This window comes from Balaenoptera borealis (assembly GCF_965194805.1).
Source record: "Balaenoptera borealis genome assembly, chromosome: 17".
Taxonomy (NCBI): domain Eukaryota; kingdom Metazoa; phylum Chordata; class Mammalia; order Artiodactyla; family Balaenopteridae; genus Balaenoptera; species Balaenoptera borealis.
Genome location: NC_138876.1, coordinates 1,090,344 through 1,106,403, shown reverse-complemented (window position 1 = coordinate 1,106,403; position 16,060 = coordinate 1,090,344). Strand labels below are relative to the sequence as shown.

Here is a 16,060-nt window from a genome sequence, read left to right as displayed (position 1 = left end):
CGGCGAGGACGCAGCCACGAGCCCCTCCCGCCGCCCCGCCTCTCACCTTCGCGCCCAGCGGGCAGTAGCCTTTGAGGAAGTCGGTGCAGACCTCCGCCCTGCGGGACACGTAGACGTGGCTGTAGGGACAGTTGCTGTTGCTGCAGATTCCTTTCAGGAAGTAGGAGCACACGGGCATCTGGGGGGGGCGGGAAGGCAGTGAGGCTGAGGGCAGGCCACTTCCCCCGAGCCCCCCTCCTCAGCCCACTTCACAGGCAGGAACGCCGGGGCCCCACCCAGGGCTCCACCGCCAGGCATGAGCCACACACTGACTGTGGAAATAAACACAGTGCTGGCCAGCAGGAGGGGCCGCCCACCCTGAAGTCAGACCCTCAGCCTCCCCAGAAGGTCGCCCGGACAGAGCACGTCTGCCCTCACACGGTCCAGATGAGGATACTGAGACAGGGGACCCAGCCCAGCAGGCTGGCTCAGGCCCAGATGTGCTGTCACCTGAGTCCATCACCTGCCCCGAGCCTGTCTGGTTTCCAGGGTGTAGGGCTGGGGTGGCATGGGCCAGGAGGAGGTTGGTCTAGAAGAGCAGGGCTGGGGGGTAGGAGGGAGGCGGCGCAGGGGGGCTCTAGCTGGGGTGTCAGCCCATAGGGCCTGAAACCCAGCAGAGTTTCCAGCTGCCTGATGCGTGGACAGCTGGCAGCGTCCGTGAACTGGAGACCTGACTTGGCCGGTGAAGCCTGGCCGCGGGGCTCTGCCGAGCACTGACCGCAGGCGGGCACTGTGGGGCACTGGTGCAGGCGGCAGGCTCCCAGCACCCCGGCCCGTCGGCAGGTGGGCCCAGGGGAGACCTGGTGGGGGACACAGGGTGCGCAGCCCCCCTTCTCCCCCGTGGGGGGACTGAGGCCTAAGGGCCAGCGGACGGCGGGAGGGGAGGGTGTGTGCCTCTGAAGTCGCCCATGCTGACCCCTGAAGCCGCCACTCTTCCAGGCAGCAACGACTCCTGGGTTGGGGCCCCTGGGGTGAGCCCTGCCCCTCCTGCAGGCCAGCCTCCTGGGGGGATGGAACCTTGCCAGGAGCTGTCACCCTGTAGGTCTCACACCCTCCACAGGCCTCACACCTCTCGGGGGGCCTCCTCCCTCCGCTGTCAGACCTGCCTGCCCCACCCACGTGGTCCCCGGGCACCCCCCCCCACTGCTGGCCTCTCCCAGCCGGACTCCTCACCACACCCCACTGGACTCCTGCCTGCCTGCAGAGGACACACAGGGGCTTCGAAAAGCCACTTTTCTGGGGAGAGGCGTGGGGTGGGGGGAGCTGAATACCACGACAGCTGAGGAGGGAAGGAGAGAAAGCAGAGAAACAAAGGGTGATTTAGCGAGGAGACTTTATTTTTAATTGTCTTTTAACTGCAGCGCAGAAGGGAGCGGCCGGCCTGGGGCTGGCAGCGCCTTGGCTGCAGACAATTCCCTTAATGTGCGCTTTGATACAGGGCCCAAATTAGCGCTAATAAAAAGGGGTAATAAAGCCAACTCTTGCACCAAACGGAACTCCTCTAGCTGTCAGCACCATCATCAAGAGGAAACTGTGTTCTCATTTCAATTAACCTTGTTTGCACTCAGCACGTCCACACAAATAACAATAACATTAATTCAGGGCGCTGGTGCGGGGCTTCCGCGTTAGACAGCTCAGAGCCTGCACCGGCTTTGGAGCTGGAGCTAATGAACCCGAAACTCGACGTGAATTTCCAAATTGCTCACAGCAGAGTTTCGAAGCTCTACTAGGGAGAAAAATGCTGATTCTTTTCAAGTTCCTCAAGGGGAAAAGCTGCAGCAGCAGCACGCCTCTGCCTGATCCCGCCTCCCCTGACCCGCTGCAGCCCCCGCTCCGGGCGGCGGGCGGCCCCCCGGCCAGCACTGACCCCTGACCTCAGAGCTCCCCGCACTGTGGGGGGCCCAGCTGTGCGCCCCCCTCCGCCACGGCCCAGCCCCACGCAGCTGCCCCTCGCCAAGCCCAGGCGCACCTGGGGGCCACTGGGCACGTGGCGGGCTGGAGGGGCAGAGCCTCCAGGTCCCACCCCCCCACCCACGGGCGCTGGGGACAGGGGAAAACTCACCTTCTCCTTGGAGACGTGGTGGGAGAAGGGGCAGGTCCCGTCCGTCTTCTTGCACGTGCCCCGAACAAACCTAGGCAAACAGGGAGGGTCTGAGGGGCGGGGAGTCCGCGCCAGCCCCCACCCCACCTGCAGGGAGGCCGCGGCGGGCGCACCTGGTGCACACGGCCACCTTCTCGGGGTCGTGGATGTAGGGGCAGTGCTCGCCGCGGTTGCACCTGCCGAAGCGGTTGTAGTACATGCAGTACTCCTCCTTCCGCCGCCGCCGCCTCTGCCGCGCCTGCCGCACGATGGCCAGGCTGCGCTGCACGGCCCGGCTGGGGAGGGGGCAGACGTCCGTGAGCCCCGGGAGGACGGTGAGCACCCCGCCCCCAACCCCAAGGGACGTACCTGGCCAGGGAGCGGCTGCAGCTGCTGGCAGGGTCCAAGCGGCCTGTCGGGGGGGAGAGGCCGGTCACTCCAGGCCCACCGCCCCGGGCTCTGCCCTCTCCCCGCTCACCTGCCTGGCACCGCCCCCCTGGGATGCCCCACCCTCAGCCCCACCCTCAGGAAACCCCTCCTGGTTTCCCTCCAGGAAACCGCTTGCCCTCCTGGACCCCTGCCAGGCCACCTCCCAGCCCCGTGCAGGGGAGAGGCCGAGGCGAGAAGGCAGAAGCGGGCGGGGACGAAGGCTCAGGGACCAGGTCTGGTGGCACAGCTCCCTGAGGCCACCCTGGTTGCTGGCCAGTGGTCTTTTTTTTTTTTTTTTTTTTTAATTAATTAATTTATTTATTTTTGGCTGCATTGGGTCTTCGTTGCTATGCACAGGCTTCCTCTAGTTGTGGCGAGCGGGGGCTACTCTTCGTTGCGGTGCGCGGGCTTCTCACTGTGGTGGCTTCTCTTTGTTGCGGAGCACGGGCTCTAGGCGCGCAAGCTTCAGTAGTTGTGGCACGTGGGCTTGGCAGCTGTGACTTGCGGGCTCTAGAGCACAGGCTCAGCAGTTGTGGTGCACGGGCTTAATTGCTCCACAGCATGTGGGATCTTCCCGGACCAGGGCTCGAACCCGTGTCCCCTGCATTGGCAGGCGGATTCTTAACCACTGCGCCACCAGGGAAGTCCCTGGCCGGTGGTCTTGTCTCAAGGCAAGTGGTCCCAGGAACAGTGGGTGGTGGGGCTTCCCTGCCACCTTCCTCTGTCTGGAGCAGAACCCAGGGACGCGTGACCTGAGTGGGGTCTGGGAATGCCAGCTGGTAATGCAGTAGCTAAGAATAGCTTATTTAAAGCGTCATAAGATAAAAACAAAAAAGATGTGTATGGCCACAAATCCTGAAATCCTCACTGCCAGGCCCTGAGGAAGCTGTGTGCCGACCTCGGCCTGCATCGTGTGGCTGGAGGCCCTGGCGGGTACCTGCTCCTCACAGTTTCGGAGGCACCTTGTAAGACACTCCTCAAAACCCCAAGTACACAGACCAAGCAAGGCCTCTCTGAGGTCACTGACTGTGGCCTGAAGGGGAGTTGCTCACGAAGTGGTCGGTGGCGACAGGAAGGGAACAGGTGGACGCTCAGCCAGGGCAGCTGGGGTTCGGGTGGGGCTGGGCCCTGGGGGCAGGGGACGCGGGGCAGGCGAGTGGCGCTGTCTTCTGCGGTGTGAGCTCACCCTGCAGAAGGGGCATCTGGGCTAATATACGGCTCCCGCCTGCCTTTTTGATACCAGGTCACTCCCCAGGACCAAGGCGGGCCGGGCAGGGTGAGAGCTGCTCAGGACGGCCACAGTTCCTCAACACACACATGACCCTTCCCAGACCAGATCCGGTTTCCCACAGGCAGCTGCTGAAATGGATCCGGCAGCAGGAGGCACGAGTGACATCACTCAGAAATTCTAGGGACCTGAGGCGATGACAAAGCATCCCAGGTTTAAAAAGGGACACCCCCAAGCTGCCTGGCCCCGAGCCCCCCGCCCCACCGGAGCCGGAGCCACGTGGGAGGCCTGGGCAGGCGGCCCTGCTGTCACCTGTAGGGCCCTCTCCCTGGCTCGCCCCAGGGCATCCTTTCCCAGGGCCCGCTCAGCTTGGTCTCCCGAGCTCCTCACCCAGTCACACCAGTGTTCTGACACTTCACTCGGCCTGTCCAAACCCAAACCCCTTTGCGCCCCACAGGCCGGACCCTCAGACGCCCTCCTCCACATCCCACCCTCTGCTAAGCCCTGACCGCTCCCTGGACGCTCTGTGAGCCCGTTCTGGGCCAGTGCCCTCACTGCCCTGCTGGAGCTGCCCTCTGGCCAGCGTCCGCCCTCCTCCGACCCTCAGTCTCCTCAAGTTAAAAAAGGCGGCTCCAGGGCTGTGCCGCAAGACCCCGGCAGGAGGGAAGTGCTCTGCACGGTGGCCCAGGCGGCTGAGTTACTGTGTGAATGGGGGAAGGGAACGCGATGACACAGAAGGGAGAGAGGGGGCTCAGAGCGTGAGGGCTGGCGGGGAGGGGGTCTTAGGATGGCTCCAGGCCATACTAGAGTCTGGTTTCCAGGCCGGGGACACCCATCCTCGGGGTGGCAGTGGAGGCCAGTCCAGATGGCATGCGGTGGCCCTCCACCTGCCAGCCTGAGGGCGACGGTGCAATCTGATCACTGCCGGTGAGCGCGGCTGCCGGGGCAGCCACCCAGGCTGCCGGCGACGCTGTGGCGCCATCTGCCCCCGCCAGGGGCCGCTGTCGCCATGTGCCTGCCTGTCAGGGCGGCCCGCAGGCCTGGCCTCTGGTCGGGGCAGGGGGCGGGCAGGTTTACTCCTCTTTCCACTTCTGCTCTTAAAAAAAATGCCAGTGCAGCGCCAGGTAGGAGTTTTTACAAGAACAGGAGGCACCTTTTCAAATACTTTGCAGTGCTAAAAAATGCACATAAAGTAGCTGTTTGAAAAGAGGCGTGGAGGCGCTGAAAAGTTCAGCTGAAAACCCTTGGCGACCTCGGAGCAGGAGGCACTGAGCCTTCCGGAGAGCTTGCACTTCCCAGGGGTCTTCCCAAAATAGACTCAGGCGGCGAGGCGGCCCCCGCCCAGGCAGCGACTCAGACACCGCCCCCACCCCACCCCCACCCCCGCACTACCTGCCCAGGGCGTGTGGTGGCAGGTCAGCAGCAGCAGGGAGACTGCCCACCACAGCCTACTTCTGCCTCGGTCTGGGGCCTGGGGCTCAGGAGAAGCCTGGGAGCCGGGCCTGCAGCCCAGGCCGAGCGAGGCGGTTCTGGCAGGGGGACGCGGGGCTTCTGCTCCACTGCAGGGACCTGCTGGCTCTCGGGGCCGAGGCACAGGCCAGGCCCAGTGGAGCCCCCGTCACAGCCACCGCCTGGGGGGACCCCCGCCAGGTTCCAGGCCGAAGCATGTGGGGAGGGGTCCCAGGGTTGGGCCCTTCGGGTGGGCAGACCTTAGACCTGGGAGGAAGTGCTTGGCCCCGGGGTTCCAGGGAAGTGGGGTTTGCCTGCTAGAAGGCCCTGCCCCTGGGGCTCGGGAGCTGGGCAGGGCAAGGCTCTCCCCAGCGAAGCCTGGGATGGCTCGGGCACCCCAACCAGGGGCTGATGCTGTCCCAGAGAGGCCGGCAGCCAGGAGGAGAGGGGGTGGAGCCCCCGCCCCCTCCCAAGGAGGCCTGCACTTTCTCGCTGAAGTCAAAGCTCTGTCAACTCCGGAGGAGAAAATTTCTTTCCTTAATTATCATTCACCTAAGTGGGCTGCCGGTCCACAGGCATTCCCACAGCTGGGAGCAATCCACCTGCCTTACAGCCAAGAGTCGGCCACCCGTATGGGGGTCCAGGCCGCTGCTGCTGTGTTGGGCCAGCCTCGTGCCCCCAGGACAGGCTGCCCGGTGGTCTGTGCTCCAAACCCCACCTCCCAGCCCCGACCCTGAGGTGGGAGGGCTGAGCCCCAGGGCTGCCCGCAGGGGCGGGTCGGCAGGGAGGAGGCCTCCACCCCCCCCCACCTCACCTAATCGCCCAGAGGCTGGAGGGCTTTGGGAAGAGGGGTGGGGAAGGCCAGGGCGCCACCCTGCAGCCGTCCTGTCCCCACCGCTCTGTCTGAGCAGGGAGGTGGGACCCTGCGGAGCTCAGCACTTGGAGGGCAGCGGGCTCAGCGTGGCATCCTCCCCGGGGAGAAGTGCCCCACAGTCCCTAACGCCGGCCCCGCCCACCGGCTCTCACGGCACCCCGGGGCAGCGGCTCGAAGGTGGGGCCCGGCAGTGCCTGTGGGCTTGTCTGGATGCCCGGGCGCCCACGGCCCTGTCCAGCCCGCCAGCAGGCCTGGCTGCGGCAGCCCCGTGAGGCGCCCGGCTCAGGGGAAGCAGCAGGCTGGAAGCGGCCGTGGACAGAGGAGGGGTCTGAGGTCCCTGCCCTCTGAGATGCCCACAGCTGCGTGTGGGCCCCACAGACTACGAGCCCACGTGCTACAGGCCCGCTGAGCTCTGGTGTCAGAGGCAATCGGGGTGGGGCAGGGCTGTCCCCTGACCCCAGGCCCCGGCCCCCCCGGGCTGAGGCTCACCGAGGCCCCTGAGGAGCCCGGCCAGGGCTGTGCACCCGCTCCTCCACCACCAAGCTCTCGAGGTCGGGGCAGAGGCCCTGGGAGGCCACACAGCCCAACCCCGCAAGGTGGGAAGCAGGCACGAGGCGGGCGGAGACTGCCTGTCCTGGGGAGCCCGGGGCACCTGGCCTGGAATTCAGCAGCCGGGCGCCCCAGGCCAACAGACCGAGGCCCTGGGAGAAGAGAGGCAGGGCTTCCGGGAGGGGCCCTCGGGCTGTCACCCACGCCCCGCCTCCTCCCTGGACCGGGCCTCTTCTCCCTCCTGCCCCTTTGGGCGGGTCGGGCTGGGGGCTGGGGGTAGCTGGGCCTGTGCAATCCCCGTACCACCTGCAACCTCTCCCTGTTTTTTTCCCTTTTCGACAGCAAAGGAAAAGAGTAAAATTGGACTGAAGCCAAAATACTTTTCTAGTTAATGTGCACACTAAGCAAATCCAAAGCATCTCCTTCTCCGCGGCCTGGGGGCGCATGTGGTGGTGACGGCCTCCAGGCACAGCGGGGAGGCGTTGCCAAAGCGATTAGGCACCACAGCCCCAGGTGTTCACTCGCCCAGGCCGCGTTTACCATACCTGGCTCATCTCCTTTGTCCAGGAGCAAAACACAGAAAATCAGAGGCAGCTTAGCCAAGCAAGAGGCAGGTGCACCCGAGCAGTCCCTGGGGGGCCTCCCCATCGTGGCCGCTGCCAGCCTTGTGAGGGGCAATTCCTGAGGCTCTGCGAGCAGGAGTGAAACGGCCCTGGGGCTGGGGCGCTGTCTGGGGAGCCCTCGCTCGGGCCGGCTCCGGGAGAGCCCCAGGCCCGGGGCCTCCGACCGGTGGCCAGCCTAGAGCAACGGCGCATGCACAGCCCTCACCCGCCAGGAGCCTCACCTGCGCGCAGGAGGGGCCTGCTGCCCCCGTCGCTGCCGGGCCGGCCATAGGTCTTGGAGAGCTTGTTGGCCGACACCTTGTAGAGGACGCCTCCGATGCAGCGGTAGCCTTTGTTCCGCCACCGAGGGGAGCCGGGCTGGGCTTTCCCACCTGCTGCAGCAGTACGCAGGCCGTTCAGCACCAAGGACCTGCAAGGACAAGGAACGCCTGTCAGCCCAGCCCCAGGGCCCGCGGTCGGGAAACCTCTGTCCCCCGCCCTCCGCTGGCACAGGAGGGGGCACCCTCAACCCCACCAACCAGGCTGGGGCTGAGCCTCCCCCTCCAACACGCGCGCCCCTGCGACACAGCTTCGAGAGGGCTCCTTTGTGCCCTCGGTGCTCGCACTAAGGCGGCCCTGAGGGTCTACTCCAAGGCCTGTGGCCGTCACCACTGCCCGGGAACACCTCCTGGACGCTGCCCCAGTGGTGCCACCCCGGCTTTGGGAAGGCCGTGCTGTGGGGTCAGCAAGCTCCACTGCCCGCCCTCCCCGCCTCTCTTTCCACTGCACGGAGGGCCCTGCACGGAGACTGGGAGGGGACAGGCTCACAGACCCCGCTCCCGCCGGCAAGCTGTGTCGGGGGAAAGACTGAAGTCTCCTCGAGGTCAAGGGCTGACAGAGGACTGAGCCGCCTGTCCTGGGATTTAGCGAACGCCCAGGCCAGCCCAAGGGCAGACGGGTCGGGAGAAGTCCCCCGACAGACACACAGCGGGCAGCGGCCGCACAGCCCCAGACCCAGGTCCCACAGATGGTGGGCCTGCAGCTGCCCTGGTGGACCTGCTCCCCGAGCCGCCACGAGGGGTCCAAGGCCCTCCCGCTGCCCAGGGCCTCAGGGCTCCAGAAGGACTTGGCCTTGGGCCCCCCCCCCCCGCCCCCCGTGCATTTCAGCAGGAATCTGTTTATGCAAATTGAGCTTAATTCCCTATGAGCTCAGATTCTGCTCATCACGCTGTCACCGCCCAGTGTACACTCGGGCCCCACTGGCAAACCTGGGCAAGGGGGCACCGGCTGTCGCGTGAGCATCACCTCTACCCGAAGATGGCCCCCAAGCAGCAGGAGGGGCGGGGCGTGAGGAGGGTGGCCCTACTGCAGGCAGTGCCACCAGCGGCAGCTTGGGGCCCAGCAGAGGAGCCAGCTGAAGTCAGGGCCCGTCCTGGGGCACACATGGCACCCTCCCTCTGGGTTCTCCAAAGTGCTCCCGTTGAGGCCCCCACGCCCTGCAGCCCCTTCCCCTGGGAGCATATGAACCCCAACTCCACCTGGGCAGCAGTACACCCTTTCCTGGCTCCCTAGGGCCAGTGGGGGGGGGCGCCCAGACCTGGGTCTGAAGCGCAGACGGGACGCGGCAGGCCTCCGGGCACCCTAGCACGCAAGCTGGCCCACCCCTTGGCCTCCATCTCTCCATCTGCGAGTTGGGGGTCGTTGTAACCAGCCGAGTGAGCCGGGCGCTGGGGGCCCGAAGCGGCAGCGCCAGGCGGGAGGCCGAGGAGGACTTCCCGCCAGAAAGCACGCAACCCAGCTTCCCTTAATTAAAACTTAAGTTCACAAACACCAAACGTGGAGCGAAGGACTCCTGCCAAGGGTCCTCGGCAGCCTGGCCCACGCTGGCCGTGCCGACAGGCCCCAGCTGCCCTCTCACGGGGCACGTGGGCATCCTCTGGGGGAGGAGCCAGACCTCTAGGCTCTCCCGGACCTTGGGACCGCAGATCTACCCGCTGTGGCCTCAGGGCACCTGCCCTGTCCCCTGGGCTCGCACCAAGGCCAGGTGGAGGTGTGAGGAGGGGCAGGCCTGGGTGGGGTCTCCTCCCCTCACTGCAGAACGCTGTCAGCCTTGGAAGCCGGGGACCCTCTGCAGGAGCTGTGGCTGCTGCCCGAAATGCACAGCTTGGCCCGAGTCCTGAGCCCCAAGGTTGAGAGCAGAGCCCAGGCCAGTGGCCGCCACAGCTCACTTAGCCCGAGGCCGAGAGGCCCCCGACAGCCCCGGCGCCCAGCCCCGCACCGTCCCGAGTCCTCAGAGGTCTCCCCGCCCACAAAGCAGCAGCCCTTTCATCTGCCAGCCCTGGGCCAGGGGCAGCGTCGGGGCCCTCTCACTCCACAGCCCCCACCTGTGCACCCAGGGTCGCCCCCCCCGAGCGCCGGCGGCTCGTGGCACCCAGGCCCTCACCACGGGGTGGCCGCTCAGGGCCGGCCCCCAGCCTCCGGCACAGGCTGTGCATCGCGACCGTGGGACTGCGCTTGCCGGGAACGAAGACGCGCTAAGCCGCCCCTCCCCTTACCAGGGGCACCCCCTCTCCCACCTGCCTCTCCCTCCGCCCACGGAGCTGGCCCCCATCAAACGTGAGAGACGGGGGGAGGGAGGGAGTCAGGCCCTTCGAGGGGTGAGAAAGCTCCCCACCTGTGGGCACGCGCTCCCGGCTGAGGCCGGACAGGGACAGAGCACCGCCCCCAGAGGCAGCCACGCAGGCGACGCCGCGGGATTCAAGCAGCACGTGGCAGCCCAAGGGAAGAGGAGGCCCGCCCAGGCAGGGCCCAGTGGGGTGGAGGCCAGCAGGTCCTGGGGTCAGAAGGAACTGGAAGCTTCAGGGCAGAGCGTGTGCCGGCCCCCTCGGGCGGCCCCCCACGAGGGCCTGCGCCCCACAGCTCTGTGCACGGAGAAGCCTCAGTCTGGGGCTGTTGCTGGCCACCCCCCGCCCCCAGGAGAAGAAGTGGCCCTGTTAATCACTGCCTTCTGCAATTTGCTCTTACAGCTAAAACGCCCGTCTCAGGTGATGCTTCTTTCTCGCGACAATGTTGATTATTCTTATGGATGAACACGACCGACCGATCCATCCCCTTTCCGACCCGAAAAGCCATGTCCCTGGGCTCTGGTGCAGTGACGGGGCGACTGCGGGCCTCTGGGAGGAGCGGAGGCGCAGCAGGCCTCCTGCTCCGAGGCCCCGGCTCTGCGCTCACAGTCTGTGCTCACACCTGGGCCCGAGGACCCCGCGTGCCTGGGCGCAGGGCTGCAGCACGACAACAGCCCTGGACCCACAGCTCCCAGGGGCACCCCAGGAGCCTGGGAGCCAAGCTGGGAGAAGCTGCATTCCCATATGGTGCCCTGGGGCTGCCTGGGGGAGGTGGATGCACCCAAAGAACTCGGGGAGGGCTGGCGAGGGTTGGGAAGGGCCCCCCCGCCCATGGAAACCGGCCTGGCCTGCGGTCTCGCAGAGCCGCCTCTGCCCTTCCCTCTCCCGCTGGTCCCGCTGACTTTGGACCTGTGGCCCGGCAGGTGCCGGGCAGGCGGGGGCTGGAACAGTGGGCTGGGGGGCCCCCCCGCCCCAAACGCCTTGTAGCTTTTCACTGCCGTGGGTGTCACAGCACTCCAGTAAATTGTTACACTAATGGAGAGGACAGCCTTTGGAAACGAACTGTATTGAGAAGAGGGGATAAAATTAATGAGATAATAGCAGGGCCAAGGACCCAGAGAACACGCCTGCCCTCGCTGCAAGGGCCTGTAATTCCTTTTCTACAACAGGAGCCTCAGATCTAAAGCTTCTCCCATCCGTCCGGCAGGCCCCTGCCGCCAGGAAATTTCATTAACGCTGGAAAATAGGAAAGGTATTAAGCGTGGATAATGAAGGCCAGGGAGGGAACCGTGCCTTACGATAGTCCTCCTTCTCGCCTTTGTGATGGGAGGCATGAACTTTCCCTTCAAATCCATTTCTAATCCATTTGAAATACTACAGCAAATTATCTTTCCTTCAGCCCGAAAGCGGCCAGCCAATTTACTCCGAATAGCAGTGACAATGCCCCAGGATTTATCACCATAACCTTGACTACTCTGGGGTGAGGGCTGGGCCTCCCCTCGGCCCCCTGGGGGCCACGAAGGACAGGTGGGGGGGAGATAATGTTCTAAATGAAAAGCGGCAGTAATGGGGAGAAAGACACACACGCCACAAAAGTAGGTTTAAAAAGAAAAGCGGTCCGCGTGCCCGCTGTCTGGGGAGCAGCTAGAAACTTCTAGGCCCAAGGCCATCCAGGAACTCCAAGGGGCTCTGCCCTCTGAGGCCCCTCTCACCTGCTGTACCCGGGAAGCGAGTAGAAAGTCCCAGGGAAAAGGGACCCGAGAGACGGGGCGTCAGGGTCTGGGTAAGACAGGACAGCTCTCCCCAAGGAGCCAGGATGAGCGTGACGCATCCTCCGCTCGGCCTGCGGGCGCACTGCCGTCACACTGCTGTCACACTGCTGTCACACTGCCGTCAGCGGCCGAGCGCCCAGCCTGCCAGGGCTCCTCCACCCCCCAGCGGTTTCGAAGGCTGGCCCTGGACACCCAGGCCCCCTGCACGTCCCCTGGCCACTGCCCAAGCAGGTCTGTGTAGCCCCCAACACCGTGCGCAGGGCGCCCCTGCTGCGGGTCTGCTTCTCGGGCTGCACGGCTGAGATGGGCCCCGCCAGGGCATCCTCGGCTAAGCGGCCTGGCAGCCTGGGGCACAGGTGTGCATGCACGGAGTGGACAGGCAGACCAGCTCCTGAACACCACGCACCTCGCCTGCCCCAGTGCACCCAAGACCCTGGGCCGAGGACAGGCAGCCTGCCGGGCCACGTCACCTGAAGGCCCACAGAGTGGCTCCTCCTAACAGAGGGCACAGTCGGGTGCAGGGAGGCGAGGGGCAGGGAGCCGGCCTGGCCCTGGAGACCCTGGAAGCAGCCCCAGCCTCCAGGACACCCTGGGCAGGGTGAACGTCACCCTGGAGCTGCGCCCGGGTGCCCGGGCCTCCTCGCCAGGTCCACTGGCCTCTAAACCGACACTGCCTCAGGCCGCCAGCACAGCCCCGCCGGGCTCCTCCTCGGCTGTCACTGCTCAGGTGGGATGGCAGGACCACACTGGAGCTGAAGGGGCCCCGCTCCGGCGCATCCACTGCTGAGGGCCAGGCCTCTCAGCACCCAGTCCTAAGGCAGCCTGGCACAGGCCACGTGGACCCAGAGCGGGTGGGAGAGACCCCGCCGGGGACAGAGCCAGGCCCAGGGAGCCCGCGCCCGGACGAGAAGTTGCTGGCGGAACCGACGGCTATGTTCCCACGGGAAGGCCCCCCTGGCACAGAGGCGTTTTGCTGGCACCTTCTTCCCAGTCCCCACAGTCTGCTCCCCTCCTCCGCACGCCCCGCCCCGCCCCGGGACGGGGACGCAGCCCAGACCTCTGTCACCGTCACCGAGGAAGCTGCCCTCTCGCCCCAGAGGCAGTCTGGGGTCCTGCCCTCATTCACGGCTCCCTGGTGGGGTCCCCGTCCCATCAGCTGGTTTGAAAGCTGCAACGTCTGCTCAAGCTCCCCGCGCTCCACCTGCCCCCCTGCAGGCGGGTCTCTCGGGCCCTCACCGGCCACTGCTTCCTGGAGGGCACTGTGACCCTCCTCGAGCCGGGCCTGCGCATGTGCCGTCTCTCTGCCTGTCACACGGGTCTGCCCGGAGACCAAGCTCAGACGCCAGGTCCTTGGGAAGCCTCCCCCAAACCCCGACGGCTCACTGTCACGGGCCCCAGGCCCCGCATAGGGCCGTGTCACACCTGGGAGCGAGCACCACGGGGCGGGGGCCGTGCTGGCGAGCGGGGGCTCCAGTGACTGGTGCTGGGTGAACGCACACCAGGAGGGAGGCTGGGGGGCCACCCGGGTCCCGCACACCGGGGTGCCCTGAGGTGTGAGGGGAGACACGCAGACAGGACACCTCGGGGGGCGGGAGACGGGACACGCGGGGCACTTACACCAGGAGAGGCCCCTGGGCTCAGCTGGAGGGACTGAGGCCGGGGCTGGGCGGCGGAGGGCCGGGAGGCGGGCAGGCTGGCCGGGAGCAGAGAAAACGAGCGGGGAAGCATTTTTCAGGAAATGGAGCGGCTTCCACGCAGCTCCAGGCAAGCGGGGAGTGCGCCGTCAGCAGAAGGGGCGCCCGGGGAGGCGGCTGCGCGGCGAATCCCAAGTAGGTCAGGCTCAGCCGCTGCCGCCACCGTGACGGCTGCAAACTGCTTCAGCGGGCTTTCCAGGGCAACGCGGACAGCCTGGCCCCCCGCCACAGGCTGTGCCCTCCCAGCCGAGGCCTCACTCGGGGTCCCGGCCGTCGTGCCAGGGCATCCTGTCGTGCAGGTGCTGACAGAACGTGCTGGGTTCTGGGGGCGAGGGACAGAGGCCCTCGGGGGCTAGGGTCCAGGAGGGGTGGCAGGGCGGGCTCCCGGGAGCCAGGGACTCAGCGGATGGACGGACGGACGGACGGACGGACGGACGGACGGACGGACGGTGCGGGCCTCGGGATGACTGGGGCCACCTGGCTTCCTAGGACCCTCCTCCCGGCACATGATGTGCTCCTCCTGAGTGTGGTCCCGGCCACCCTGGGGCAGGGGCGAGGTGATGGCTCGGCTTCCCAGGACACACCTGCTCGCAGTGGATGCGGGGCTACGGGTCCGGGGGGGAGCTGAGGCCTGAGGGCCCTGGTGGGTCGCGACAAGGACAGGACGGCCCTGGAGAGGGCGGGCCGGCCCAGGGCACAGGCTGAGCACTTGAGGGTGGAACTGGGGGGGCGGGGGGTGCAGGCAGGGGGCTGGCTCCCACGGGCCCCCCTGACCCAGCAGGACACCTAGGCGTCGTCTCTGAGGGCGCTGCTCCTTCCCAAGGGACCCCGCCCCATCTCTCCCCGGTAACGAACAGAAATGATTCGGGGCGCCCCTGGCCAGCCGGCATCTGGTGGGCAACACTAATCGTGCTGCCTGCAGTACAAGCGCCACGGCTGCATGATGCGGGGCTGGGTAGTTTTATGTGCTCACATCTATTCAATTGGTATTTCGATCAATGCATGCATTACAAGCTTTCCCTTTAAGAGCCTAATAAACAACAAGATAGAAAGTAAAACTCTCCATAAAATGACACTTTTAAAAATCCATTTCAGCTGAAGCTATTGGTGTTTTGTATGTTAGCTGCAAAAAACAGGTATTATTGGGCCTTAATGGCCCCACTCCAGAGGGCAGAGTTCAGCTCGCTGGGCTGAGGGGCTGGGGGGGGCCCAGGATCAGGCAGCCAAATGGCTGGTGTAGCCCAGGGCGGGACCCCGGTCCTCTGCGCCCAAGGGTCGCCCTCCAGGCTGGGCTGTCGCCCAGGGCTCCCCTGGCCCCTGACTGCTGGTCAGTCAGCAGGAAGGGCGGGCCCTTCCTCTGCTCCCTCGGCCCCTCCCACGTCGCTCTCTCTTGCCCACCAACTCCCCCCCACCGCCCCCCACCGGCTCACCGTGCCCGTGAAGTCCAGCCCACCCATCCCAGCCCTCTCCCGCAGGGCTGCATCGGGGAGGGGCTCCACGTGGGCAACAGACGAGGGAAGGCTGCTCAGGCAGTAGAGCGCCAGCCCCAGGTTCTCTGGCTCCCAGAGGACACCCCTGAAGGAGCCCTGTGCCAGTCGTCTGGCTCATCCGGTACCCGGCCCTTGCAACCCGAGGACACCCCCGGGCACCATCCGCGATGCCCGGGCTTCAGGTCCAGCCCAGCCTCCACCACCCCTCCACGTCCCACCCTGAGCCAAGACCTCAGACTCTGCCCCCCCCCGAGCCCCGAGGGCGCTTCCTCAGGCTCCCTCCTCAAAGCTGGGCCGGCCCGTCAGCCCCTGCTGCCCACACACCATCCTCAGAGCAACCCCTCCTCTGTGCCCTGGTGTCCATGGCTCTGACCCCCATCACCAGGGACGCGGGGACCAGCCCAGAGAGCGCCCCCGCGGAGCCCTGGTGGCGGGACGGGCCGAGGCCCCAGTGAAAAGCCAGGCCACCTAACCTCTGGCAGCAGAGGGCTCGCGCTCCTTGGCCAGGCCTCCCATCACCTACCTGCCCGGCGGCCCATCTCGGGGCCTCTGCCCTCGCACTGCCCCGCAGCCCTGTCGGCTGGCGCTCGGCACGCGCCACCTTGCAGCCGGCCCTGCTCGGGACGCAGCTCGCAACCCCTCGCTCGCTGAGCGCCACGTGGCCTACGGCTCGGGGTGAGAGGGCCCTGGCCACCTACACCCCTCCCCGGCTCTCCAGCTCCCCTCTGGTCCCAGGGCCCAGGGCTGCCACCTGCTCGGCAGGCACCTCCCTGCACCCCCGCTGCACCTCTGGCTCTCACGCCAGCCGCCCGTGTCCCTCTGGTGACCCCCTAGGACATTCACGCTTGCGTGTACGTCACGAAGGGGCCCCAGCACCTGGACGTGGCCAAGCTGAGAGACACTGGAGGGCAGCCCAAGCGGGAGCATGTGACACAGTGGGAACACGACCAGACCCCCAAATGCTACAAGCCCCAGCCCTCAGGGACCCGCATGTCACCGCTACCTAAAGAGACTCAGGAAGAGAGGAGATGGGGGGGCAGGTGCCCCTCCCCCACAGTCCCCAGTGGGACGGCTCCTCCTAGAGTCACACGTGAGCACAGCCTGGGTCCCCGGGGAAGGGGGTGGGGGCCGCGCAGACGGCGGGATCCGCGCAACTCCAGGGAAAGGCCCACGAGCTCAACAGCAAAAGCTCCTGAGAGTCAGAGGGCGAGCAGGTAGCTAGCTGCAAAG

The 16,060-nt window shown here is 66.3% G+C and overlaps 1 protein-coding gene across 3 annotated transcripts in view; it reads right to left on the bottom strand.

Annotated features, from left to right (window-relative positions):
• ZC3H3 (zinc finger CCCH-type containing 3) overlaps positions 1–16,060 on the bottom strand; it is an 82,436-nt gene that overhangs the window by 18,613 nt on the left and 47,763 nt on the right. For 2 of the 3 annotated variants that reach the window (XM_082364572.1, XM_082364573.1), the window contains exons 5-9: positions 7,493–7,680; positions 2,489–2,531; positions 2,254–2,415; positions 2,102–2,171; positions 47–178 (exon numbers count right to left, since the gene is read on the bottom strand). In XM_082364572.1, the coding sequence (XP_082220698.1) occupies positions 47–178; positions 2,102–2,171; positions 2,254–2,415; positions 2,489–2,531; positions 7,493–7,680 (595 nt within the window). Of the gene's footprint in view, positions 1–46; positions 179–332; positions 1,319–2,101; positions 2,172–2,253; positions 2,416–2,488; positions 2,532–7,492; positions 7,681–16,060 lie in introns of those variants that run through there. The other variant, XM_082364574.1, reaches the window with a different exon arrangement.